Source organism: Panthera pardus, unplaced genomic scaffold, assembly GCF_024362965.1.
Source record: "Panthera pardus isolate Hobbes unplaced genomic scaffold, ASM2436296v1 HiC_scaffold_11, whole genome shotgun sequence".
NCBI lineage: Eukaryota > Metazoa > Chordata > Mammalia > Carnivora > Felidae > Panthera > Panthera pardus.
In genome coordinates this window covers 78,742,856-78,770,723 of record NW_026526666.1, presented here as the reverse complement: position 1 = coordinate 78,770,723, position 27,868 = coordinate 78,742,856, and the positions used below count along the sequence as shown (strand labels likewise).

The following is a 27,868-nucleotide window of genomic DNA, read 5'->3' as shown; positions in this document are numbered from 1 at the left end:
TCCAATTTAAAATGCAGAATATATTTTGGTGAGAACGTGGGTATGTGTGTGCCTTCCGGACACTGTGCTCCTTGAGGGAGACTTGTGTAGTTCAGTTACAACACAAACAGGAACGGGAGGTACCTGCTCACTCCGGAGAAAACCAGCGACATCATGTTGCTCCCCAAGGCGTCTCTGGGGTCCTTATTGGGGAGCCCGCCCCACAGGGGGCCGAGGGTCCCGGGCCAGTACACCTACAGCCCATCCATCATGGCAAGTAGATCATCCCCCTTGCTGGCACTCTGCCTCGGCTGGTCCGTGACCTCCAGCTCCCCCATGATGCGAGCCAGCTCTTCATTCCTTTGCTGGTCCTGTTGGAGAAACACGAGGGGAAGGCAGTGAAAGGGATGTGTCAGCACGACTGCCTCTCTGTGCACCTGGTGTTTAATTTTCATCCCGCCACCGTGATGCAGGTCAGTTCCTCACCTGATTGCCAGGCTAGGGGCTCTAGATACATGCTGATTAGAGAGAAGGGAGGGCCAGTGAAGTTCAAGGTTATTAGGAGGTGAGGAGGGGACTAACGTTTGGCTTGTGCAATTGCCCGCACACACCTGAGTAGCTTGTATGTTGATAACTTCGTAGGACAACTCTTCTGGCCTGGTTAGGGCTGCTTGTCTGCATGAAATAGTAGAGAAATGGGTCAAAGGTTAGGGTTTTCTCCCCGACAGCGTGGCACACCGGCGCTTGATAATTTAGAAGCCTATTTTTTCTGCCTCACCTTCTGCCATTTCCCTCCAGCTTTCTGGCCGTCCTATCCCCAAGCAGAGTACCCTATGCTCCAGAAAGTCAAGTCCCTGTATGTCTCTGTGCCTTTGCATGTACTGAACTTGGCCAGAATGTTTTTCCCCTTCCTCTGCTTGGCAAACTCCAAGACCAAGCCCAGATGCCAACTCCCTTCATCTGCTGGTGCAAAGTCAATCACTACGTCCTCCATTAGAACATTTATGACTCGGCACTGAACTAACTTGTGTCTGTGTGCATTCTCCTCCTACCCTGCGGGCTCCTGAGGACAGGCTCTAGGTCTTACGCTCTATCTTTGTGTCCCCAGCACTCACCAGAGTGACTCTCACACAGAAGTGCACGGAAGAAGTTAGTTCAACAGGAACAGAGGGCAACTCCCACCCCAAATACTTGGTTGCAAGGAGGATCACATGAGATAATGATGCACGCGTGCTCTACAAACTATGAAGCTTTGTATAAATCTGGGTGGATCACTCTCCCTACTGGTTTTGGAGGAGGCTGCCATATCCCAAAGACTCATGCTCTGACTTCCCTCTGGTTTCTTAACAGATTTTTCTTACTATGATTTTCTTGACTTCCGATGCTTCTTGTTCAGCTATGCTTTACTGTGTAAGACATTAGAACTATTTCTTGAATGAATCCAGAAGATGCATGCTATTTAATACTGGTGGATTCTTCTTCTTTTTTTGAAAGTTTATTTACTTATTTTGAGAGAGAGAGAGAGAGAGAGTGAGCGCGTGCGCGTTTTCGCAGAAGAGAGGCAGAGAGAGAGGGAGAGACAGAATACTTTCTCTGTGCTGTCAGTGCAGAGCTCCATGTCAGGTTCGATCTCATAAACCATGAGACCATGACCTGAGCTGAGATCTCCATCTCATGAACCGTGAGATCATGACCTGAGCCTACATCAAGAGTCAGACGCTTAACTAACTGAGCCACCCAAGCGTCCCTGGTGGATTCTTCTTTAACTAGGTTATTGAATTTGCTGGTTTTTCCTCTGTGACCTTTACACCTATATTTTAAGTGTTACTGGTTACAGTGGTCATTTTTTTGGTTCTTATCACACTTAGGATTTTTATATATGCCTTGTAAGAAACAGGTTTAAAACGTACTCCTCCTCTTCATCAGTGGTGAAGAGATTCAACCGGAATCCTGGCTCAGGGCCACTGGGTTTCTTAATCTCCATCCCTCCCATCAGCCTGGCCAAGAAATTCAGCTCTTCTTTAGCAAGAGGGTTTGGAGCAATGTTTTCCTGCAGAAACAATTTCATGATTTTTAGCTACATGAAGGTGATCACATTTCCTGCTGAGACCCCGGAGACCCAGGGTGGTATTACAGAACAAGGCAAAACAATGACTCTTTACATTATCCGGGTTAGAAATGTGTCCAAACAAAGCATAGAAAAGAGGCTTAACCAAAACAGAAATAATCCACATGAGAAGAAGAAGGACCCTTAGCAAGGCAGCAAACCAGAGATTCTCACACTTTCAAGATGAGCGGAGGGCCCCCAGGGATCCCCGTTCTCCTCAGACGACCTTCCTCCTTGCAGAGGAAGAACATTGCCTCCTCTTTCGTCAGTCTAGTTCCCTTGAGTTTACAAGCAGCCTCAGCAAAAGCTCCAGGTCCAAGGGCACTGCTTCCATCGGAGCTACCACACTGCCCTCAGGTGGTGACTGTGGTGAACACACCCGGGATCACTTCCCTCCTCTTGCTGTCAGGCCCCGCTCAACCCTCACCCCTCCTTCCAACCCCGGCTCCTCTAACCCAGCCGCCCCCTGCTCTGCCTCTTCCGCTACTCTGCCTTTCTTTTGTCGCTCTGCCACCAGCCCATTATCTCAAGTAGACTTCTCTCTCGCTTGAGATAAACCCCTCTGCCTCTTGCCTAAATGACAAGGTCCAAATGGTTTAAGCCTCTTTGGGATCAGGCCCCAGTGTCCTGGTACGGGCGGCTCTCTGGCCACCTGCCTCAATTGCGTTATGACCCAGCCACGTGGGAGAGATGCTGCCTCCCCGCTCCCCCCAAACACCACTATGCTCTCTTGTCCCTTGGTGCCTTTGCTTATACTGACACCTTGGTCTGTGGGCCCATTTCTCCTTCTAAGCCAGCTTTGTGTCCCTGGGTTCCCAGCCCACAGAAGTCGTTCAATAAGTGTTTGCACATAACTATTTCATGATTTGTCCTATAGCTCGCTAGTAGCTAATTCTGTGAAAATTTATAAAGATGGCATTCACAGAATCTAAAACCCCATTTTGAACGGAGCTACCGCATCATTATGTCGGGTAGCACTGCAAAGGGACGGTTTAATGATCAGAACACAGGAGCGCTAGACTCAGCAACCACAGACCTAGTGGCACGGGTACAATGCCGTTTCACGTGTCCTGGTGTGTGGTTCCAGCTTAATTATGGTGGTTGAGCCAAGCCTGAAATTACCTAATTAGTCAGATCACTGGAAGTCTTCATGAGAAACTACAATTAAAAGCCTTTGTACTTGCAAGGCTGAACTGAGAAGAGTGTAAACAATGAGGGAAATACTGGCTGGCTTTGAAGTCTAGAGTTTCCACCCTTCTCCCCATCCCGGTTTTTGTGTCTAGAAACAAGCTCTGAAGAGGAATAAGGAGGGCAGAAGCTCACCTGCGTCCGTGGAGCTAAGTTTTTTGATGCCCCAGACATATGGGTTTCCACCGGCCGGTTCATACTGTACCTGGTGCCAACAGAAAACTGTGAAAACGCTGTCCAGCCCTTTTACACTGACTTGTTTCTAACTCAGAAATACAGCACGTTAACTTTTATCCTGAGACATTAAAAAGCATCCAGAAATGTGCCAGGATTACAGAATATAACTAAGTGGGTAGCAACCACGCAGATTTCATGGCTTCCCAAAGAAAAATACCTGTGAAGTTAGGTGGAAATGGCTCTTCTCGCAAAGTAATGTAGATTACTGAAAAAAACGTGAACAGTACGTGAAGGCCACGCCATTCTGGATCTCCATGGCAACAAAGGTTTTGGCTAGTGCTCTTCCGTGGCTATTTAAAATTATTTGTTTTTCAACCTGTTGAGTTACCTGATGTTTGGGCATCTTGGGGGCCCTTGGAAAATGTCAGGGCTCTGCATTCATTGTATCTGAGGGGAAATTATTTCACTTGTCAGCAGGGGTTTTCATAGGGGAAGTCAAGCAGGTTTTTAAAAATGAAGTGACCTCCCTCAGACTTGAATTCATTCGGGGAGGGAGAATTTGCTTACATATTGGTTCCCAGTTTCAGGACTCGGTCTCCATAAAGTTCAAAAGAACCTTCTTTTGGTGCAGTGACATAGTTTCCACCATGCTTGAATTCTACCTTCTTCACTTCTTTGCCTTTGCTGTCGAACATTCTACAATACAAAGTATGACATGATGGGATGTTCTCCAAGCTCGGGTAGTCCTGGAGGCTTCTTTATTCTTTGTACTACAGGACAAAAAGGAGATTCATGCACTCCTTCAAGATAAAGATGCTGGTTGAGGTAATAATAACAATATTTACCAAGGGCATGTGATGTGCCAGGTGCTGTGTAAGCACTTCAGAGCATTATTATCTTATTCATTCTCACAGCAACCATTTCATAGATGAGGAAGTGAATCTTGAAGAACTGGGTGGTTGGCCTCAAGTGTCTGCTAAGTGGCCTAGCTGGGATGAGAACCTGACCTTCTAACTGCTGTGCTTCACTGACGGAAGGCTGGGGCGGGTAGGAACCCGGCACATTCTGTGTGGTGGCCTGCATGTGGGTTTCCTGGCACCCCAAATGTTGGTCTGACAATGACTGTTGAGAATTCACCTGATGAGTCCAGGAACTTCAGTTCCCCAGGGAACGGGCCCGGACACCGGCAACACGAAGCGACCGTTGGAATTCTGGACTTTGTCCTTTAGAAATAAGGATACCTGGGAAAAAATACACTTCTTGTCATTTTTCTTGGTATATTTTCCTAGACATAAGCATTCTGAGGATGCAAAGTGTGTAATGGCTTGGGGGTGTTACCTAGTGAGCTTCTAACAACGAGAAAGACTCAGCGTAACTAGCCCTACAGAGTTACAGTGTTTTTCCAAACAGACTTTCTTTTGAGCCGCACGGCAAGTCTTCCAGGTGAGCTGTATTACCCTCGTTTTAAAGATGAGGAAGCTGAGGTTCCCAGAGTGAGGGGACTTGCCCAAAGAGAACAATAAGGATGAGGAATTGGCAGCTCAGAGGTTGAGACACTTTCTCAAGGCCAGCCAGCTCAGAAGGGGCGGAGCTAAAGATTCAACCCTTGTGTTTCTGACTCTGGAGCCTGAGCTTTCGGCCATGTGCTAGACCAGTGGAAAGGGGCCCAAGCAGGTGGATCTGGATCCGGTTGGCCTTAGAGTCTGAAGGTCTTTTATGTGACTGCAAACACCATAATATGCTGATTTCTACTTCCTGGTTGGCTTTTTTTTTTTTTTTTTTAAGTAATCTCTACATTCAACGTTGGGCTCAAGTTCACAACCCTGAGATCAAGAGTCACATGCTCTACCAACTGAACCAGCCAGACGCCCCCTGGTTTGCATACTTTGTGTCAAGGTCTGGATCAGATGAAACTCCATCAAGGTTGCAGTAGTTAATCAGTTCTATTGGATCCTGGCTTCCTCATCTGTAAAACGAGATAAATTCGAGGATCCCTTCAAACTCTAAAACTCGACTAGATTTTATTCGTAATACCATCAAAAATAAGCATCTGTTGTGTGCAAAGCAGTGAAAATGCAAAGGGGTAAGAGTGTGTAAGATGGCAGTTTGGCACACTGATGTTAGACCGTCTAGGCTCACACCCCAGCTGGGCCACTCCTTGGCTCTGAGTTTTGGGCAAGTTCTACAACCTTTCCGCGTATCAGTTTTCTGTTTGGCAAACTGGGGGTGATAATAGCATGTATTCAACGGGTAAGTGTTACCTGCTAAATCAGATAATGAAAAAGCACTTATCGCTGTGTCTGACACACAGTAAGCGCTCGATACGTGGTAGCTAATATTCTTAGGATTACAGTCCAACCGGACCCAGGACCCGGGCGTAAAATGGCAACAGGGGACAATACACAGCAGGATATGCTGGATGGTATATGCACAGTAGCCCACTGAGGAGAATGACCACAGGCATGGGAGTGGGCAGGGGTGAGTGTGGGTTTGGAGCTGGGCCCGGAAGAAGATGGGTGTGAAGACACTTTAGAAGCAGAGATGGGAGGGGCACCTGCGTGGCTCAGTTAGTGAAGCATCTGACTCTTGATTTTGGCTCAGGTCACGATCTCATGATTTGTGGGTTTGGCTGGAAGACCTTTAAGGAATTTTTAACCTTAAGATTCTGTGACCAAGAGATGAGAATACAAGCATGGAGAAAGAAAATTTGGAGAGAGAAGTGGGAATATATGCATGTGCTAGACTCTCTGTGAGCCTAATTCTAATAAGGTTGACTATGTCATAGCAGGTCTGAAATGTATACATTTCAGTCCAGTGTGTGGTTGTGTCTGACCCGACAACCTGCCCTTGGCTGGATGGGACTGTTGGGTCTGTCTGCTTGCCCAGCCCCTCTGCTGGCCCTCAGCTGTTAAGTGTGGCTCTCCTGTCCTTCTCCTCTTCTTTCACCCTTTTTCCCCCCAAGTGACCTCCTCTATTCCCAGTGTTCACCTCTGTGCTGATGGCGCCCAGATCTCAAGCTGCCACTTGGTCTCCTGCCCTGGTCACTTGGTGCATCTATCCCATTGCCTATTAGACGTGTCTACCTATGGGTTCCGTGGGATGTACCTCCAATACACCCTGCTCAGAACAGGGTCATCGTTTGTCTTCCCAAACCTGATTCTCCTCTGGTGTTCCCAGTTGTAGCAACTGACGCCACCAGGGCACCACCTCAGCCGTCTGAGTTCCTCTCCTCGCCACCTTCCCGTGTGCATTCAGTCACCAAGCCCTGCAGACCCAGTAATTACTCCTTGTGTCTGGCCCCTCCTCTCCACCCTGGTCCCTAGTGCAGACCTTCGTCATCTCTGGCCTGGCCGCTGCAGGTGCCTCCTAACTGGCCTCCCTGACCCCCCTCACCTGGTTGTGAGCCATCCTCCATTCTGCGGTGAAGACCCTTCTTTTTTTTTAAAGTTTATTCATTTTTGAGAGAGAGAGAGAGAGAGAGAGAGAGAGAGAGGCAGAGACTCCCAAGCAGGCTCCACGCTGTCGGTGCAGAGCCCGATGCGGGGCTTGAACCCATGAACCATGAGATCATGACCTGAGCGGAAATCAAGAGTCAGACACTTAACCAACTGAGCCAGCCGGGCACCCGTGAAGAGACACTTCTAAACTTCTATCAGGCTGTGTCCTTTTCCTGCTTTAGTGACTCTCTGCTGCCTGCCAGATAATGTCCAGTTGGCCCGTGTTCTTCTCTGCAGCCATGTTCCTCCTTGAATCCTATGTTCTTGCCATATCCAAACGCTTGCAGCCTTCTGCTGCCTCTGCACCACGAAATACACCAAACAGGTATGTGCCTCATGCCTTTACTGAGATGGTGTTCTCTACTTAGGATGTCCACTTAACCCCGCTCCTACTTTCCCATGGGCCTGGTGAAAATCCATTTTTTAAAAAAGATATCAGATCCTCTATGAAGACTTTTCTTTCTTTCTTTTTTTAAAAAGACATATAAGTAATCTCTACGTCCAATGTGGGGCTTGAACTCACGACCCCAAGATCAAGAGTCACATGCTCCACCGACTGAGCCAGCCAGACACCCCAACTTTTCTGATTCTCTGAGGTAGAACTGACTGCCCCTACCCCCGTGTCCTCCCTCTTTACGCTCTTCTATTTTAAAACCAAACATCTGTAAGGCACTTAGTGCATTTCCCCCTTCTCTAATGAGTTCCTGGGGGCAGGTAGCATGTTTCCTATGGAAAGAGGAAATGAAAGTCACAGGGCTGTGGGTCTGGAGTGCCGGATGAGGCGTGTCCCTGAGCAGTCACGTTCCCCAGGACGGTGGCTGGACTCTGCTGGCCAGGAGGAGAGCCAGCCAGGGATGTCAATGCTCCGGGAACATGGGTGAGTGACTGGGCAGTCAGTTTCAGTGAGTGATGAGTGCAGGGCTTTGTGTGGTGTCGGGCTTACCGGTCTGTCCTCACTAGGGGAGGGCCAAGCTGGTGAGGGCAGGAGAATAATGATCTGAAAGCAAGGGGGAAGGTGGTGGAATGCTGACCATGCTTTTTACCTGTGGACAAGGGAGGATGACCAGCCTCCACCAAGAGACCAGAAGACTTTGAATGCCGTCTCTATGACTTATATATTCAATTGCTTATTTGACTTTGCTACTCAGATGCCTAATAGGCAAATCAAACTTAGATAAAATTAATTTTTCTACTCAAATATACTTCCCTCAGGCTTTCCCCCTCTCAGTTAATGGCACCACCTGCTGCTCAGGCCAAAAACGTAGTCATTCTTCATTCTTCTTTCTCTCCCTCCCCATGTCCAATTTCTCAGTAAGTCTTAACTGCTCTTGCCCAGAAGGGATACCCCAAATGTGAAGACTTCTCACTATCTCCACTGGCAGCAAGAACTGTCATTCTCTTTCTTTCTTTTAAAAATTTTTTCTTAACGTTTATTTATTTTTTGAGACAGAGACAGAGCATGAGCTGGGGAGGGGACAGAGAGAGAGGGGGAGTCACAGATTTCGAAGCAGGCTCCAGTCTCTGAGCTGTCAGCACAGAGCCCGATGTGGGGCTCGAACTCATGAACCATGAGATCATGACCTGAGCTGAAGTCGGACACCTAACCAACTGAGCCACCCAGGCGCCCCTCTTTTTTTTTTTTTTAAAGGTTTTATTTTTAAGTAATCTCTGCACCCAATGTGGAGCTTGAACTTACAACCATGAGATAGAGTCACATACTCCACCGACTGAGCCAGCCAGGTGCCCCAAGAACTTTCATTGTCTTTAAAAAAAATGTTTATTTATTTAATTTTTATTTATAAAATAATAATTATTATTATTTAAAATTTTTTTTTTAATGTTTATTTATTATTGAGAGACAGAGAGAGACAGAGCATGAGCATGGGAGGGGCAGAGAGATGGGGGAGACACAGAATCTGAAGCAGGCTCCAGGCTCTGAGCTGTCAGCACAGAGCCCGACGTGGGGCTTGAACTCACAAACTGTGAGACCATGACCTGAGCTGAAGTTGGACGCCCAACCACTGAGCCACTCAGGTGCCCCTAAAATAATTATTAATTATTATTTTATTTTTTTGATAGAGGGCATGAGTGAGCAAAGGGCAGAGAGAGAGAGAGAGGGAGAGAGAGAGGGAGGGAGGGAGGGAGAGAGAGAGAGAGAGAGAGAGAGAGAGAGAGAGAGAGAATCCCATGCATGCTCTGTGCTGTCACTCACGAACAGTGAGATCATGACCTGAGCCAAAATCAAGAGTTGTATTCTTAACCGACTGAGCCACCCAGGTGCCTCTAAATGGTTTGTTTTTTTTGAGAGAGAGAGAGAGTGCACAAGGGGCAGATAGAGAGGGAGACAGAAGATCCGAAGCAGGCTCTGTGCTGTCAGCGGAGAGCCTGATGCGGGGCTAGAGCCCACGAACCGTGAGATCACGACCTGAGCCGAAGTTGGATGCTTAACTGACTGAGCCACCCAGGGGCCCCAAGAACTTTCATTTTTTACCCAGATTTCTACAGTAGTGTCCTAACTACAGTCCTATTTCCACCCTTGTCCCATACAGTTCATCTTCCAGAACACAAATCAGATCACGTTATTGTTCACCTTAGGATGCCTGAAATGTTTGTTTTCTTTACTCTTAAAATAAACTCCTCACTTGGGTACAAAGCTAAGTCAACTGGTAGGTACCAGTTTAGTTATAACTGGCATCTGTTCTGATGAGTCAGTGCCCATGCCACACAGCTTGTTAACGGTATCACTCCTGCCTACATAGGCTTCACTCACACTGGCTTTGTCTCTGTCCAAGGAACACATCACGCTTTTTCCATCTCAGGATCTTTGAACTTGCTGTGCGTTCAATTTAGATGCACTTCCCTGAGATGTCAACTCATGTGTCTGTCCTCAGAAAGGCTGCCCTTGACATGTATTTAACTCTATCATCTAAGGATGTGCTGTCCAGTACAGTAGCTACCAGTCAAGTGTGGCTGTTAAAATTAACTTGAAAATTCAGTTTCTCTGTCACACTAGCCGTATTTTAAGTGTTCCATAACCATATGTGGCTAGTGGCTATCATGGTAGACAGCACAGATATAGAACATCTCTGTCGCGACAGAAAGTGCTATGAGACGCTGCTGGTCTAAAGGGACATTCCATCCCAGTTGCTCTCTATAACTTTACCTTATCTTGTCATTTTCCTAAAAGTTATCAGAACCAGAACGTGACTTACTTGTCCTCCCCGTCTCTTCCTACTAGTGTAGAACCTCCCCAAGGCAGGGCCTTTGTCTTGTTCACCCATGTATCTCTCACCCTAGTATCTCAGACACTGAGTGAGTATAGAGTAGGCACTCAATAAACATGTGTTGGACTGACTAGTTTTACAGAATGAACTGATTCCAAGGGCGGTGGATAATCGAGGGGAGGTATAGGGAACATTCTACGAGGAGGCAAAGATGGAATGATGCGTCCCAACATCCGAAACAATGGGAAGAACACGAGGGAGGTCCACGAGGGAAGGAAATGGGAATGGGAATGAGAGTCTGGTTGAGGGTAGGTGATCTGAGGAGACTGCCTTTGAGGAGGCAACTCTGCAAGGGTTCTGGAGGGCTGAGGGGGTTGGGGATTGGGATGGTTGCAAAGAACTGCTCAGGATTTCAAGTGGATTCCCACTAACAAATCTAAAGACTATCAAGACTGTTTTGAAAACAGAGAAAATCTGTGTAGGCAATCAGACATTGCGGCCGAGCAGAAACACCTTTAAAGACCAGCCTCGGAAAACCAGCCAAGTGTAACGGAGCAGCAGCGGAATATCGTCAGGATATGTGATTCCTATTTTTCTTCATGGACATTCAGATGTTTCACTGCCTGCCTACTTGGCAATTAAAGCTTAATATATTTTGTGGTTTAATATATTTTAATGATTTTGTTATAAACTTATTATTAGGAGTGTCTTTTCATTATAATGGATTTTATCTCGTCAGAATTGAGAAATCAATATGGCTGCTTATATCACCACAATCCATAAAACAATGTCCACACAGGCACCGTCCTGAGAAGAATATGATGCAGGGTTTTCAATATTTTAAAGCAATACAAAACTTAATCTTATTTGTACTTTCATATATTTTTTAAAATTTTAATCGATGACTATGAGAGATCTTAATTTATGTTGGTGTTATTATTACTCCCATCTATGGTGAATAAAATTATTCATGAGGGTTAAAAATGAAATTGGCTTCTGAGTTGAAATCTATTTGTCTTCCCCGGTCCACGGAGAACACATTTCCTCTGGAGAAGGGAACAGACCATATTTTAAAGAGATACATAAGGTAACTGGGCAAGAATGGCGATATCACTGTCTTCCTTGGTCCATTTGAAAACTGCTGAGATTTGTTATCGGCAATTTTATCATCATGGAGCCGAGCGCTGAGGACACCACTAACTGGGCCACCTCAGGCGTCTTCTGCCTGGCCCCTTGGCACCCTGTTTCCCTAGGACAGCAGTGGCAGGGTGCTCCTGGGGCCACCCACTCACTCACCCGGATGTGCAGGTCCTGGAAGAAGGTGAGGAGGGTCTGCCGGATCAGCTGGAACTCCCCCGCAGAGAGGCCCCCGTATGTCTGCCAGAGGCAAAGCAGAAAGAAGCACTTCACCTCCAGAAGTGAGGTGGGAAGGGCAGACAGGCAGGGCTAGGCGGGCACTCAGGGGCTGGGGCCAGAGAGGCCAACAGGGGACTCAGGGAACTCGGCTGCTGGGGGAGGAGGGGCGGCAGGAGAGCCAGCCCGGCTCCCTCCCCAGGGGGAGAGACCCCATTATGGTACCCTTCACTTCTCCCTTCTCCCGTTCAGATTTAGCAGAACATCCACCGTGAACTCCTTCTCAGAAGGGTCAGGAGAAAATGGCCGTGCTCGTGCTCTGTGTCATTGCTTTCCCAGCGTTGAAGGCAACGGTGAGAGCGCATAAGATGGGAAGGCCTATTATATGACCTTTTAATCTATTTTTAGATACTTGTAGATTTTTAGAATTTTGGGGAGAGAGGCAGGCTTTGCCTATTCTGTCTGTCATAGAATCTAGCTGTTCTTTTTTTTTTTTTTAAGACGTTTATTTATATTTTGAGAGAAAGAGAGAGAGAGACAGAAAGAGAGAGGAGGGAGGGGCAGAGAGTGGGGGAGAGAGAGAATCTCAAGCAGGCTCTGCACTGTCAGCACAGAGCCCCAAAGACGCGAGGCTCGAACTCACAACAGTGAGATCATGATGTAAGCTGGAATCAAGAGTCGGACACTTAACTGACTGAGTCACCCAGGAGCCCCAGAATCCAACTGTTCTTATCAGGGGGAATGAGAACAAGAACAGGGCTGAGGGATGATGAGCTGGCGGTGACCTCTTACTTCAGTCAGCTGCCGGAAAATCTCCTCCACTTGATGCAGGATGGCTGGGGAGTCTTGGATGAATCCCTTGATGGCATCTAAATGATTGAAAGTGACGAGCAACACATCCTTGGGGCGGGGGCACAGCAATACTTGGTGTTTGAAAGCCATAGTCATCAGGTCATAGAGCTGAGCAAAATAAAGGGGATCAGAGAAGTAGACATCAGCACCTCCACACAATCATTCGGTCAAGCATTTACTGAAAACCAGTTCTCGGCATATCATACAGCTCGGGTGACCACGTCAGTGATCACTCAAACCAAGATACTTTTGGGAGTCAAAGGGGATAACATTAGTAATTAAGCCAGAGCAGCAGGAGGAGCATGAAGCCAGACCAGTGGAGGAGCATTCCTGAGAAGAGGAGGATTTCTGGTCAGCTCACATGTGTTGCTTATGGAACACGTTTGGGACAGTATCGGCAGCCACGGGGCCCTGGACTGGTGCTGGCCTCAGAGAGCGAAAACCCAAAAGCCAGCCCTCCACCACTGTGGCCGATGTGCTGGATGGCCCTGGCCAAGTCCCTCCACCTCTCTTGAGCCTGAGCTTTCACATGTGTAAAAATTATTCCCTAATTTCCTGTCATTGCGGAACTGCTGAGAGGAGGCAGGGAGATGGTATGTGCACATGTGGCAAATGTAAGGTCCCACAACCATGTAGGAGCAGTTTTAAACGCTGAACGGTACTTAACGAGATATCAACAAGCCCCCCATGGGGTCTGACCGTCCATGAGCGGGAAGAGGCGAGACACTGGTGAGGACCAAAGTGGTCACGATAGGTTTTGCGGGAGCAGAAGGCTGCAGTCGTAGGTTCACACCGACTGAGGGAGGGGACAGGCATTCTAGCTGAGGGCAACAGCATGTAGGAGGGCCTGAAGGCAGCAAGGAGTATGCTATTTTCCTGGGAGAAGGAGGAGGACAGCCTGATTGGAGAGGGGAATTCGTGCTGGGGTCGGTGGGAAACAAAGTTGGATAAGTATGGCAAGATTAGAATATTAAAGGTTTTAGAAAGACAGGCAAACTTATTTACTTATTTATTTTTAATTTTTTTTAAATGTTTATTTTTGAGAAACAGAGAGACAGAGCACAAGCGGGGGAAGGGCAGAGAGAGAGACGGAGACACAGAATCCCAAGCAGGCTCCAGGCTCTGAGCTGTTAGCACAGAACCCGAAGTGGGGCTCGGACTTACGAACCATGAGATCATGACCTGAGCCGAAGTCGGACGCTTAACTGAGTCACCCAAGCGCTCCAAGGCAGGCAAAATAATTTAGACTAGACGTGGTGGGGATTAGAGAGCTACTAAATTTTTCTGAGCTGTCGTGACAGAAGTAGTGGTTAAGCCAGATCAGTGAATCTGCCAATGATAAAATGAGATGGAGCGGAAGGGAGACTGGAGTTGGGGAGATTGGCTAGTACCTGGCTCCTGATAGGTGTGTAATAACATCTAGTGACTACAAGAATGAAAGAAACTGGGCTCGGTCTGTCACATCCGGCGTCGGGCTTCCGGCTCAGGTCACGAACTTGTGGTTCATGGGTTCAAGCCCGGCATCCGGCTCTGTGCTGATGGTGCGGAGCCTGCTTACGATTCTCCCTCTCTCTCTGCCTCTCCGCTGCTCCCAGTTTCTCTCTCTCTCTCAAATTAAATAAATAAAAACTTAAAAAAAAAAAAGAATGAAAGAAACTTTGCTGGAGTAATCCAGATGTAAGGCCTGGTATAAAGACGGTGGGCATGGAAAAGGCAGGGCAAGGAAGCACACGTGACTCTTCAAAGGAAAAGCGTCCCATGTGGCGACTGCCTGACTAGGTTTGGGGACGAAGATAAGGGCTGTCTGAAATGCGTTTTCCATCTAGTGCTCAGGAGAAGGCCAATGCTGATGGCGGCAGGGCAGTCTGGGGGATGCGGGGCAGAAGGAAGTAGTCTGGGAGAGAAGCTACCGGCACGTTCGAGGCAGGGTGGAGACTATACGCTCTGACGATCTAGTGTGGTGCTGAGCACGATCACATACATCACTTAGTTTGGTCCTGTTTACTCTTCACACGGACTCTATGATGGAGAGGTTAGCCCAAGTTTAAAAACGAAGAGACTTGCCTGATTTTACATAGCTGGTAGTAAGTGGCAGGGCGAGATTTGAACTCAGGATGGTCAGATCCTACGGCAAGAGGAGCACCCTGGTGTGTGTGTGTGTGTGTGTGTGTGTGAACATAAAATACTAAAGATATAGATTTGAGACTCTCTGCCGTCATTGCCAGACATGAAGCACCTGCTGTGGATAGGACACCACGCAAGGAATCAAGGATAAAAACAGGTATAAGATGAAGAAATGAAAATTCAGATTATTCAGTAAATTGAGTCTCATAGCTTGTAACTGGTAGAGCTAGATACTTGAATCCAGGTTAAAAATTTTTTTTTATTTATTTACTCTTGAGGGAGTGTGCATACATGTGAGTGGGGGAGGGGCAGAGAGAGAGGGAGAATCCCAAGCAGGCTCCTTGCTGTCAGCGCAGAGCCTGACGCAGGGCTCGATCCCACGAATTCTGAGATCGTGACCCAAGCTGAAATCAAGGGTTGGATGCTTAACCCACTGAGCCCCCCAGGTACCCCAAGAATCTAGGTTTTTTGATTCCAAATTCTGTGTGCTTTCTCTACGAAAACGTAGACCTTCTTAAAGGCAGAAGAGTGAGCAGAGCGGAGAAGATGATTAACACTGATTGAACATCTATTACGTGCCAAGCCTAGGTGTGCTATGTTTTCTCATTGAATCCTCCTTGAACTGATACGAACAAGCTATTATTATCCCCATGTTATAGATGAGAAACCGGAGGCCCAGGGAGATCAAGTAACTTTCCAGAAGTAAGTGAGAGGGGGTAAGGGCACAGTTAAAGCCAGTCTGTCTCCCCAAGGTTCCCAGCTTCCAGCATTAAGTGAGCACTGATTTTGCACACTCAGCGCTCACTGTCAGTCCTCAGGATTTTAAAACCTTCACATAACGGAGACACTAAAAAATAAATTATTTAAAAATTATTGTTATTGCTATTATTAAAAATAACTGAAGCCCATATTTCATTCAGATTTCATTAGTTTCCCCTAACGTCCTGTTTCTGTTCCAGGACCCCGTGTTACATTTAGTCATCAGGTCCCTTAGGCCTCTCTTGGCTGTGACAGTTTCTCTAACTTTGCTTGGTTTTGGTGGCCTTGCGAGCTTTGAGTACTGGTTAGGTACTTTGTAACGTGACCTCCAAATGTCATCTGACGTTCTTCTCACGATTAGACCGGGGTTGTGAGTGTTCGGGGGGGTCGAGTGCCATCCTCATCACATCCCATCGGGGTACATACTACCGACATGACATCACTGTTGACGTGGACCTTGATCGTCCCGGCGGAGGTAATGTTTGTCACTTCTCCACTGAAAGTTAGCTGTCCCCCTCCCCTTCTGTACTGGCCTCTTTGGAAGGAAGTCACTGAGTGCAGCCCCCACACAGGGAGCACGGGGTTATGCTCTCCTTTCTTGATGGCAGAGCATGCTCTGAACAGGAGATTCTTCTGAATAGGAGATTTGTCTGTTCTCTGCCATTTATTTATTTGAAATTATCATTTTAAAAATCAGAGTGCCCCAACAATTTGTTCCCCAAAGGAATAGATATGTTCATGTTCTTTTTTTTTTTTTTTTAATTTTTTTTTTTTTTTAACATTTATTTATTTTTGGGACAGAGAGAGACAGAGCATGAATGGGGGAGGGGCAGAGAGAGAGGGAGACACAGAATTGGAAACAGGCTCCAGGCTCTGAGCCATCAGTCCAGAGCCCGACGCGGGGCTCGAACTCACGGACCGTGAGATCGTGACCTGAGCTGAAGTCGGACGCTCAACCGACTGAGCCACCCAGGCGCCCCTGTTCATGTTCTAAGTAAAGACTGAGCAGTCTCGAATTTGCTTTTAAAAATGTCTGGTTTCCTCATCACAAAGCTTAGATTTGTTAAGAATGAAGCAGAATTAGTGTTTAGGGTGGGGCACCTGTGTTCGGTTGAGGTTCCTAGGTGTGTTCCTAGTGTTCCCAAATATGGGCACGGATGCCAGCCCTCTCTGGGCAGGTGGAAGGACACGAACATCAGAGGGGTTGGGATGGATGACTTGAGGTCTTTTCTAACTCCAAAACTCAATACCAACACCTGATACTTGTGAGTGCCTTTTTTTTTTTTTCTTTTTGGCAAGGCACCATTGCATACATCATCTCATTTGACCCAGTCTGTGCTCATCCACAAAGGGTGCAAGAGGTGCAACCAAGGGGACAGAGGCAGCTGTCTGCTCTCACCTTATCCATGCTGGCCTGGTTCAGTCTCATAATGGAGGCGTGAGCCAGGCGGTCGTAGACGGTCCTCAGGGCCTTCTTGGAGTAGAGCTCTTGGGGTTTGAACAATTCCTCCATAAACTTTCGATTGAACATGGTTGAGATGATGTCGTGCAGAACTGTAGAGACAAGAGAGGATACAGCTGAGCGAGGTACTGGAGGAAGCTGTATTCGGGAAATGGTCTCTGTGTATGAATGGGATGCAGGGGCCGGTCTAAGCGGAGCTGGGGATGCTGATGTGCTGGTGAGATGTGCTCCCTTGGGATAAACCACACAGGTGTCCCAATAGAAAGCGGGGTCCGGAGTGCCTTATGAGCCTGTCCCAGAGCAAACATAAATGTGACAATGTATAAATGTATCATGCTTTAGGGGCTATAAGCCACTTTTATACATGTATTATCTCACTTGATGGGGGAAATGTTTCTTCTTTCTTTAAAAAAGATTCCTATGAACATTTTCGATCTCTTCCTTGAAATGAGAGGCAGTATTGCTCTTTTTGTCTGTTTAGCTAATCTGTAACGTTTTTACTTAAAATTAAATTTCATAAAAATGGGACCAATAATGGTAATTGACTCTGTTTAAAGAAAAAATACTTTATGAAAATAGACAAGTCTACCCACTGGTTAGAGATTTCTAGGGTTTCTACAAGACATGTACTTCATGCACCATTTTAGAATGCCTTGATTTCTACATTTGATCTATAATATTGATATTACACTGTGGTGATATGTCTCAGTGTTGTTCAAATGGAAAGTTTCCATCTGGTGAGAATAAAAGTCCTAAGGCATGTGCAAACCAAAGTGTCTATAATTCTAGTCGTTCATTCACTCATTCAATTAACTATTTTGTGCTGCTCAAATAACATTAGTTGAGGGCTAGGAAAACCATCTGGTACAAGAAATAGGACCAGGTATGTATGAACACAGATTATTCTTAATTAAGCCAGATATATGCTGACCTCAGGGTGAGAGTATATGAATACTGAGAATATACATTTATAGCAATTAAAACTTGCAAGAAAACTGATTATTTAGAATAATGATACAAAATCAATTACTAAACATGAGTGATTATCACCGAAGGATACAAATGCCCCTTTCTCTTGCCACACAAAGGTAGCACCAGGTGATTGGTTGTGACCATGAATTTTAGAGACTGAAGGCAAGGTAGTGTGGTCAGGTCATACCTTTAAGTCATGGATAGAAGTACCCTGAGCGCTCAGGCCAGCACTAAAAAGCATCTGGGCACCTGGCTGGCTCAGTTGGTGGAGTGTGCGACTCTTGATCTTGGGGTTGTCAGTCTGAGCCCACATTGGGTGTAGAGATTCCTTAAAAAAAGTAAAATCTTAAAAAAAAGGCATCTCGAAGAACATTTTGGGGGGAAAGGGGAGCTGGGGGCTAGTTGTGTCTAAATCTTTTTTTTTTAATGTTTATTTATTTATTTTTAAGAGAGAATGTGTGAGCAGGTGAGTGGAGCAGAGAGAGAGAGGGAGACAGAGGATTTGAATGAAGCAGGCTCTGCGCTGACAGCAGAGATCCTGATGCGGGCCTTGGACTTAGGAACCATGAGATCATGACCTGAGCCAAAGTCAGACGCTTAACCAACTGAGCCACCCAGGCACCCCCAGGCTGTTTTTAAATCTTACATGGAAGGGCTACGGAGAAAGAGCAGAAGCCCCCTCCCCACCTTTTTTAACAGAAAAGAACTAAATGACTGTGGCTCCTTGCAGAAGTGTTGAACTCACACTTGACCTTAGGACTTCACTCTAGGCTCTATCTTCTTTGTGAGGAAGAACTCCATTACCAATATAGGGTAGGCGTCACCTCTGACAATTTGAACCCATTGCAGCATGCCCCTAATGTGCACTAACATTTCCCCAGTGTGGACAGTTTGGGGACATATGAACTCTTCTGGGTTTGCTTCATGAATGGTCTTTTGTCTTTGGCCAAAACAAGCAAGGGCCTGCAAGGAACTGGGTTTCCTAACCCTGTTCTTACTGTAGCCTAGATCAAGTGCAGAATTTGCAAAGGAATAGGTACAAATGCAAAGCCACATATAAGCCCTCAAAAGAAAGAATTTGAAGAATTTTCCAGATTTATGTAGGGCAAGGAGGAGTGCCAAAGAGGAAGAATTCCAGTTGAAGAATCACATCAGCTCTGGTTATGTCAGTGTTTACAAAAGCTGCCATTTACCTGGGTGCTGGGTCGTTTCTCTAGAGTCTTTGAGTCCCTAGCAGCTTAGACCCAAATACATCAGTTCTAAAAGAAAGAAAATGGCAGGGTGAGTGTTAGTCACTCTGGCAAAGTAAAAAGCAAAGTGAAACCTTTCCCTCTGGGAAGTGAATAGGCCACGTATCACCATGGCTCCTTGTACCAGAACAACCAGAAAGTTTACCTGTCATTAGGAGTACAGCACACCCTGTCTCTGTGGGCAGAGCGGTGAACACAAATGACCCCAAAGAAGAAATGACAGTTTTATGATTGGGCTCTGGCACCCAGGGCTCTCGCCTCTCAAATTTAAGTCTTTGGAAAGAGTATGGGGGCACAAATTAACAGGCTTACAGCTCACGATGCGCTTTACCCAGCACTTGGTTGAGGCGGGCCTAAATCTGTATCGGACTCGAGATAAACGCCAGGGCACGAGGAACGGAAGGCTGTCCTTCCCTAGAGAAGCAGTCCATGCTGTACTGAAGTTAAACCCGAGAAACGATTTTAAGCAGACCTGTCGGTCTGTCTTGGTGTTAGCTTTCTGCACTCACATGAGCTCTGCCTAATTTCACGAGGCAGGAATGTGCTAGGAGCTAGGCGACAGCCTGCAGGGACTAAGGGCAGGGAAGGAAGTAATTTTTAACAGGTGCATCAGAGAGGGTTAGTAGCTGAGTTCTTAACATATCGGGCTGCTTGTCCTGGGTTCTGACTATGAGGTCAGGTTCTGCTTGTTATTTAAAAATGCCTAAGTTGGGGTGCCTGGGTGGCTCAGTCGGTTAAGTGGCTGACTTCGGCTCAGGTCATGATCTCGCGGTCCGTGAGTTCGAGCCCCGCGTCGGGCTCTGTGCTGACAGCTCAGAGCCTGGAGCCTGTTTCAGATTCTGTGTCTCCCTCTCTCTGACCCTGCCCCGTTCATGCTCTGTCTCTCTCTGTCTCAAAAATAAATAAACATTAAAAAAATTTTTTTAAATGCCTAAGTTAAAATAAATTCCAGTGATTCAATTATGTATACTCACAGCCTTCATAATTCACGTCTCACCTGAAATTCCACCATGTGTCAAGAGGTGGGCCAAAAATCGCTCAAGAGAAATGGTAAAATGCAATAAAAGTGTATCGAGGACTTTAGGTGTGTTTTTCTTGGATCCTGACCTAGATGAAATAATTCTCTTGATGAAAGCAACTGGGTTTTTAAAAATTTTTTAAATGTTTGTCTATTTTTGAGAGACAGAGTACAAGCAGGGGAGGAGCAGAAAGAGGGAGACGCAGGATCTGAAGCAGGCTCCAGGCTCTGAGCCGTCAGCACAGGGCCTGACACGGGGCTTGAACCCACGAACAGTGAGATCATGACCTGAGCCAAAGTCAGATGCTTAACCGACTGAGCCACCCACGCACCCCTGAAGGCAACTGGGTTTTTACCAACTACCTCTGCTCTACATTTAATTGTTATGGGGAATATGCAATTTGGAACCGAGCCTAAAAGGGAGAAGCTGCTACTTCCAGGTGGTTACCATTTTTGAAACCTTACTATGTTCCAGGCACTGGGCTTAGAACTTTCCGTGCATTATCTCATTTAAACCCCAAGACAACACTGAATTACTCTCCTTATTCTATCAAGGAGGACCACTGAATCTTAGGTTAAAGTCCAAGGTCACATAGCTGGTGGTGGAAGCGAAATTAGGATGGGTGTTTGATTTTACCGTCTGTGCTCTTACATATTACGTATGTCATCTCCTTGGCATACTTGGTATGGTGAGAGCATTTAAAATCTTGAGGACGATGGCCGATGGCGTGCATAAACCGCACCCAAATGTCAAGTGATGGAAGGTACTTGTGACATTTAAAGGTGGGGAAGGCTAAGGTTTTATTCTGGGGAACTGGCCAAATTTTCAGGTTTGCTGCTGGTTGTAGGTGAAGGGGAAACTGAAGATTTGGCACGATTAGGTCCTGGTGCATGCATGCTGCAGCCCACAGGCTCCCATTTTTCTCCGTTGCTCAGTAGAGATCTCTGTGTGCTAAGGAGAACGGCTCGGGGAGGAGCACCGGTGTCGAAGCGCAATTCTTTGGCTGCACGATACTGTCACGTAATGGTTTTAAGGACTACCGGATAGGACAGTCTCCCCAGATGTGTAGCTGCTGTCTTGGTGGTCCCTGTCAAACTTGGCACTGATGAGAAGAGACAAATACCTAGGGCGCCATATGGTCCTTTTGGCCAAAGTTTGCTTGGTTTTCATCTTACGTGCTGCATTTAAATAAGAGATTCCACCATACAACCAACGTCTTGGCTAAAGAGAAACTCACGCCTGTGTTTTCCCTTAGGAGTATTTAGAGTGGTCCCACAGGAAGCCCAACGATACAGGACCGAGTGAGCCTGTGGATGCAGACTGAACGCATGCAGCCCAGAGATAGCATACCTCGTTTTCTGTCCACCTCTGTCCATTCATCTACATGAAGCATATAAAAAGAAAACACCAGTTCATGAAGCAATAACATTTTTTTCAAGGAGGCTTTAAAAACACCAATTCCGACGTTGTGGCCTATGAAACTTTAGTTTGCAGGTGGGCAGTGACGTCTAATGCGGATACCCTGCCTTCCATTTGAGACTTTGGAAAGGACGATAGGTAAATAACGAGTTCCAAAAGAGCCCTGGAGAGGCTATGTCTTTTAGAGGAGGGCCTCGTGGGAGAGGAAACCCAGGAGAAACTAGCTACCTTGGGGTTGATCTTGAAAGGCCTGAGGAGTCATTTTCTGATGCTGTGAGAATACACACTATTCAAAGGCTTTTACAAACACTAACTTTCATGAGGAAGACTCCCCAGAGTAGGTAGAGAGAGGATTTTCTTTTTCTACAACCTGATTTTTTTTGATTAAGATTTCCCTTTCCAGAGTACAGATGGAACTGCTCCAGATAGAAAACTTAAAAGGTGAACCAAAAGGAAAAAATGTCCATTTGTTTCCGATTTACTTTTTACATATAGATGCATGACTCCCATGTAAAAAGAGGGCAATAATGAGGGGACCACTGTAAAAGAAAGCCCCTGAGGACAAAAGCGGGTGGGGACATGCCAAGAGGAAACCAAATGAGGAGAAAGGTACTTGGCTGGAGAAATCCGTGAGAATCAAGACCCTTTATAGGTTGAGATCCGGCTCTACCATTTGCTAGCTATGTAACTTCAAGCAATTTATTGAACCTCAGTTTCTTCATCTGTAAAATGGGGATCGGAACGGCACCTACATCACAGGGTTGCTGTGGGGATGAAGCAGATAACACGCATCAAACACTTAGCTGGCTTCTCTTCTGGCTCTGCTTTCTGTACTGCACAACTTTGGACACTACCCATAAAGGATGAAATGTGGCTTTTTTCTTTCCTTAATTTTCTGGGGGCAGATTTCAATGTTGAACTCCAATACCACGCCCTCTAAGCAGGGTTCTACGTGCATCCACATTCTTATTTATTTATTTATTTATTTATTTATTTATTGCATCCACATTTTAAACACATTTTGTAATTAATGGTCTCTTTTGGAAACATTTGCAAAATAGGTTGTTTCAGAGGTGATTTCTGAAGTTATAATCGAGCATCCATGCGCCTTCAACATACATCACCAACAGCACCTAAGAAATCAGTTTGAAAGCACAGCCCGTGCCATGCCCTAACTGGTGGCAAAAGGTTCCCACTGCAAGGTTAGACTCCTCTGGGAAAATTCACCATCTTTTTCCCCACAAGTCACAGGCTTTTGGAGAGAAAATACTGGGGGAGCAGCACCAAGAACCTGGCCTTCTTGGAGCAGATACTGGTTTCTTTGGCATAATGTCCACATCCTCTGTCTTTTCGTGGCATTTATTTTACAGGCGGTCTTGCCTGATGCGTTCGTGGGCAGAGGGGTGGTGCTGCAAGGGGCCCGGTACTCTAAGAGACAGTGGCTCCCTGCTGCTGGCAAAATCGGGTCCTGGGTACGGGCACTCCTGCAGGCAATGACACTCAGCTCCAGCAGAGGTCGCTCTAGTGCTGTGCGCCCCACGTCCCTGTCCTCCTGAGGACCTCAGGAAGGTAAAAACCATGTCCTGACTTTCTGTTATTTTTCCTGATGACTTGGTTGCAACAATTCCACTTTAGTATTTTGAATGGGGGGAAGGCTCAAGATTATCCAGAGCTGCCTGCTAAATTGGAACTAGAAAAATAAAAACAGAATCTCACCACCATTTGGTTGCTCAGTAAGTACTACGCTGTGATCTGCTTGTCCTGGAAAAATCACTTCCTGGCTCTATGTCTCAGTTTCCCCTTCTGTAAAATGAGGAATGTAAACAAAATGTAATAGGGTCTTATTTAGGAGTATTTTTGAGAGGACAGGAGGCAAAGGCAGCTTTTATTATTCTTGCTATTGCTTAAAACGTGGGACATTCATATGCAACACTCAAAAGTTGCCCCACAGAGACGGCACTTCCTTTCTGTTGAATGCTAAACTAGAGGCTGCATTGTGGCGAAAAACTGCAATATGTGCGCTGGCCTTGTGGGAGCGGGATGGCCTCCAGGAGACCAATTAGTCGTGTAAGATACTGAAAACACCTAGAAGAAATATGATTTCCATTCACGGCATCAACGAGGACTTGTTTACCGTGTCTGGTGTTTTATAGGCCTCTGTGCGCCAGTAATTGCCACAGTGGCTCCTGCAGCTATGCCAACTCTCAATGGGGGGGACACAAGGGTGTTTCTCAGCTTTGTGAATCCTGAGCCCTCTACCCTGTTTTGTCACTGTCTTCTACAAGTCCCCATGAGCCAGCTACCCTCTGTCATTCCTTTCCTAAAATCAGTGGGGTATGTTGGATACGTTTTTCAAAGCTCTCCCTCTCTTCTCCACCTCCCATCCCCCCTCCCAATGATTCTGATACAGTCCCCCCACGTATGGAAGTATAGTGCAGCAGTTGAGGACATATTCATTGAGAGTGTGAGCTCTGGAGCCTGATGACCTGGGTTCAAATCCTTTACTCTTCCTCCTACTGGCTATGTAACCCTGGGCAAATTAGCTTCCCCAACTGTAAAAAGGGGATAGTATTACCTAAAGGATAGTATAGCTGTGGGGATTAAGGTCTTCAGAGAGGTCCTTGGTACACGGTAAGTGCTTAGTAAATGTTTATTGTTGTTGTTAGGAAGATATGTCAGCTCCCCCCACCCCCCCGCCCGCCCCGTTTTAGAATCAGTTGCTGGATGAGACTGATCCAAAGCCCTGAATTCTGTGAATACACAGAACGGCTGGATCAGGCTCCACCCAGCATCTCACAGGATGTCTGACACTCACCCAAACTGTGGAAGGAAGGAACCAGCGAGTGGATGTGAATTGCTAACGATGGCCGAAACTCCCTAGAGCTGCGCTCAGCAAACCCAGAAGGACTATAGCTCTTGAAGACAAAGGAAACCGGTCCCTTTGCATTCAGAGGGTCTTGTCCTGACCCCCCCCTCTTGAAAGCCAGCACCTGCTACTCATTGTGCAAAATATGCTGAATACAAGATCTCATTCAATTCTTACAACTTTGCTGTAAGTATGTATGATTCCCATTTTATGGAAAAAGAAACGGTCTCATTGAGGTTACACTCCAAAATCACACAGCTGGTTAAATGGCAGAGCTACAGTTGGAACCCAGTTGTATGACTGCAGTGAGTGTGCTCTTAATTGCTAATTTACACTGTCTTCTGAGATGCAGGCAGCCAGGGCAAGGACTACCTGTCAGCTCACTAGTGCCATCAGGCGCAGTGAAATCACAGAAAATATGGGCCAAGGAAGACAGAAGCCTCTTGAGGAAGAAATGGCAACATCATATAAAACAGCCAATTTAGATCATCAGTTCAACAAACACTGACTCAACACCAATTTATTCTGGCCTAGGCATTACGCTAGGTGCTAGAGTACAAAGCTGAATAAAACCCTCACGTGGGGGGGAGACACCCAAAGACTGTTTCAGTATAACATGGCCAGTGACAAGGTAGGGAGAGGCATGCATGGAGTGCTATGGGAGGATTCTCAGACCCTTTCCCCATCTTCCCGAAGGAGATGATTCTTAAGCTGAAAATGCAGGATGGAAGGGGAACTATTAGCACAGAAATGGCAGGTTTGGGGTAGAATGGGGATTACTAGCATGGAAATCTGAATGCACATGCTTTAAATGTAGACCTATGATTAAGATACACAGTAGGAGGCAGGCAGTGGTGGAAGGTAGGACTGCAGAGGTGGAGAGAGATCATGTCAGCGAGGGCCCTGAATCATCCTGCCGAAGACTTGGTCTCCATCCAAACAGCAGTGGAAAGCTGACAAAGGGTTTTAAGTAGCGGGGAGTATGGACAGATTTGCATTTTAGAAAGCTCACAGGCGGCAGTGTGCAGAATGAATGGAGGGGGTATGCTGCAGGGAACTCTTTTTATCTCTTTGTGCATAGACTTGGACTCAATCGCACAGGCACAACAGTGAATATCTGAATATGTATGCTTAACGTCCGAATATGCATGTTTAACATCAGTTGAGCATACAGACTGTTGGAGAGAATAAATTTTTAATCTTGGGTCATGTCAGTTACCTTTATATCAACTCTTCTTTCTCTACCTTGAAATACAGATTTCTTTCATACTTAATCCCAGGAAACTTGGTGAAAGCGGATGTTGGTTGAGAGGAAGGAAAAGAGGGAGAGGATAAGGGTGGCAGAGAGTTCTGGGTGGTCATTTCTCTGGAAATTAGACGTGGTGTATATGGGTATATATATGGGGTATATGGGTGTATGGGTGACAGCGTTTGCATTTTAGAAACTCTCATATAATTATCTCCAGAACTGCCTTCTCTTCCAGTAATTGTAAAGAGAATAACTTAAAAGTCACTTGTGTTTTCTTATTTATCTGTTTTTCCAGAACCCCATCTTTCTAGAAATAGCTTCTGAAATGAGCAAGACTTGCCTCCAGTTCATGAAGGAGGCTACTACACAGAGGACAGGAGAATCCACACCTCGTTGGAGTAGAGGATTCTTGGACTGGCAAGGAGTTTGTCGCCAGGTGGTGGGCGGCTGGGACTCCTACATTTGGGAGGGATCATTTGTCAAGAGAGATTGGGAGATCATCTCTCCAATTTGAGGGAGGGGGGAAGGAAATTGGAGGTGAGGGTGTCAGGTCCCCTAATAATATACCTTAGCGCGGGTATTTAGTCCTTCTGCTGCGAAAATTTTTTTTTGGAGAATTTGACTCCTGAGGGGCTCTGACCAGACGGGGCTGTGGCGTTATGGGGCTGGCTATAGGAGCGCGGGGTGCAGCGGTGTTGGTCAGTCTGCAGGGGGGCCTGGCTGGGGGGACGGGGTCCAGCTGTGAGCGCCGGGGCGGCGGGGAGGGGGCCGGGCTGCGGGGCGTGGGGCCGGCTGCGCGGGCCGGGCGCCTCTCACCTTTGCGGGCCTTGTCTCCCGGGATGTTCTGGGCCCGCAGCCGCTGGTCCAGGATGTAAAGCATCTCCCCGCCCAAGTTCAAGAAGAGCAGCGGTAGCGTCCGCACCGACATGGTGCCAGATACCAGCGGGGCAGGCGACGAGCCCCGGGGTTGGGTGGCGGGAGGCCTAGACTCACAGCCGCCGCGTCGCCTCGCTTAGTTGCCAGGGTAACGCGGCGGGTGGCCGAGGAAGCCAATCAGCGGGCCGCTTGTTGGGAGGCGCCCGAGGCGGACGCTTATTGGGCCGCCGGCTGCCGCCTCCGTGGTGGATTGGGACTCGCGGTTCGAGCGCTGCTTTCGTCTCCAGCTGGGGTGGATGGGCTGCCCCCTGCCGGAGAACGCGGAAAGCCCGAGCAGAACTTCGGAGTGGGCAGCGGGACCTGGGGTGGAATCCCGGCCCCGCCCTTTCCGAGTTCTGCGAGGCTGGCCTTCCCTATACGTGGAGGGGTCACCCGCCACACAAGGTTGCAGAGAGGAATCCCTGAGATCGTGCAAAATGCCCCGAAAGCCCTCAGTAATCTTTTGGGTGGGTGAAGGGCCAGAAGGCCTTAACTTGCGTTTCCGTCCTAAAAGAGACTTGGAGTGAAGTCCCACCTGGGTTTCGTGCTCCGTGAAGCAAACCAGGCCTGTTCACGCCTGGCTGCCCCGCGAGCAAGCGTGCTGGGGTTTCTCTGAAGCTCCCTCCTTTCACACTGTCGAGCAGTTGTCTGCTTGGAGAGCAGCGACCCCACACTTCACTCACGTCATGAGCTCCAGCATCACCTTCTTGTTTTCTGCTGTACGTTTTTACTTTGATGAGCAACCATTTCTGTAAATTTCAATACTTCTAAAACCTACGAATCCTCTTTCCCTCCAGCCACTCAGACTTGAAATCTGAGCCTTGGCTAACAATTCTGGTCTCCTTGGGTCCTATTATCAGTCACCACTTCTGCTTTTACCCCCAAAATCTTTTCCACACTTATCTCTTCGTTTCTTTTTCTGCCTGCATTAGTATGTTTTCTCTCCACCCGCACTGGCTGCTAGGCTAAATTTCAGCAGTTGCCATTTTCCATATGACGCATCCCTTATGTGCTTTCCAACTGTTTGCCAGATCGTAGTCTAAGTGCCTGGCATGGCATTCAAGACTCTCCACTCTGACTGTAACTACCTTTTTTAGAGACATCTTCAGCACTCCCCCATTTCCCCCTAATGCAGCAGAACTCATCTATCTCATTGGCTTTGCCCCCTCAGTGGAACAGCACATCTTCTTCATAACCACACCTACTACTGCAAAGTCTTGCCCTGACAGCTCAAGTCCTTCCCATTCCTTCTCTAGTCCCCTTCCCTTCCCAGCCAAGTTCTCAAAAGTAGTCGAGGGGCACCTGGGTAACTCAGTTGGTTAAGTGTCTGACTTCAGCTCAGGTCATGATCTCAGGGTTTGTGAGTTGGAGCCCCACATCTGGCTCTGCACTGACAGTTTGGGGCCAGCTCAGAGCCTGCTTGGGATTCTCTGCCTCTGTCTGCCCCTCCCCTGCT

The 27,868-nt window shown here is 47.1% G+C and overlaps 1 protein-coding gene across 6 annotated transcripts; it reads right to left on the bottom strand.

Annotated features, from left to right (window-relative positions):
• Positions 1-26,526, bottom strand: OSCP1 (organic solute carrier partner 1). Of its 6 annotated transcripts, none has more exons than XM_019430247.2 (11): positions 26,314-26,526; positions 21,314-21,343; positions 16,660-16,814; positions 12,318-12,485; positions 11,469-11,582; positions 4,589-4,692; positions 4,019-4,147; positions 3,410-3,479; positions 1,890-2,029; positions 591-654; positions 1-350 (listed from the first exon to the last, which is right to left on the bottom strand). In XM_019430247.2, the coding sequence occupies exons 1-11, from the start codon at positions 26,423-26,425 to the stop codon at positions 234-236; spliced, it is 1,203 nt and encodes a 400-aa protein (XP_019285792.1). In that variant the 5' UTR covers positions 26,426-26,526; the 3' UTR covers positions 1-233. The 6 variants fall into 6 exon arrangements, with proteins under 6 accessions (XP_019285792.1, XP_019285794.1, XP_019285796.1 ...); XM_019430249.2 differs by having other exon boundaries at positions 11,469-11,549; XM_019430251.2 differs by lacking the exon at positions 21,314-21,343 and adding an exon at positions 17,882-18,022 and having other exon boundaries at positions 26,314-26,423.
• Between the last annotated feature and the right edge of the window lie 1,342 nt (positions 26,527-27,868).

Coding starts and splice junctions, on each gene's coding strand:
- OSCP1 (XM_019430247.2), bottom strand. CDS start 26,425: ATGTCGGTGCGGACGCTACCGCTGCTCTTCTTGAACTTGGGCGGGGAG. Junction 16,815..21,313: donor AGAGGTGGACAGAAAACGAG/GTATGCTATCTC, acceptor TTGTCTCTACAG/TTCTGCACGACATCATCTCA. Junction 4,693..11,468: donor TCCAGGACCTGCACATCCGG/GTGAGTGAGTGG, acceptor ATTTTTTCCCAG/GTATCCTTATTTCTAAAGGA.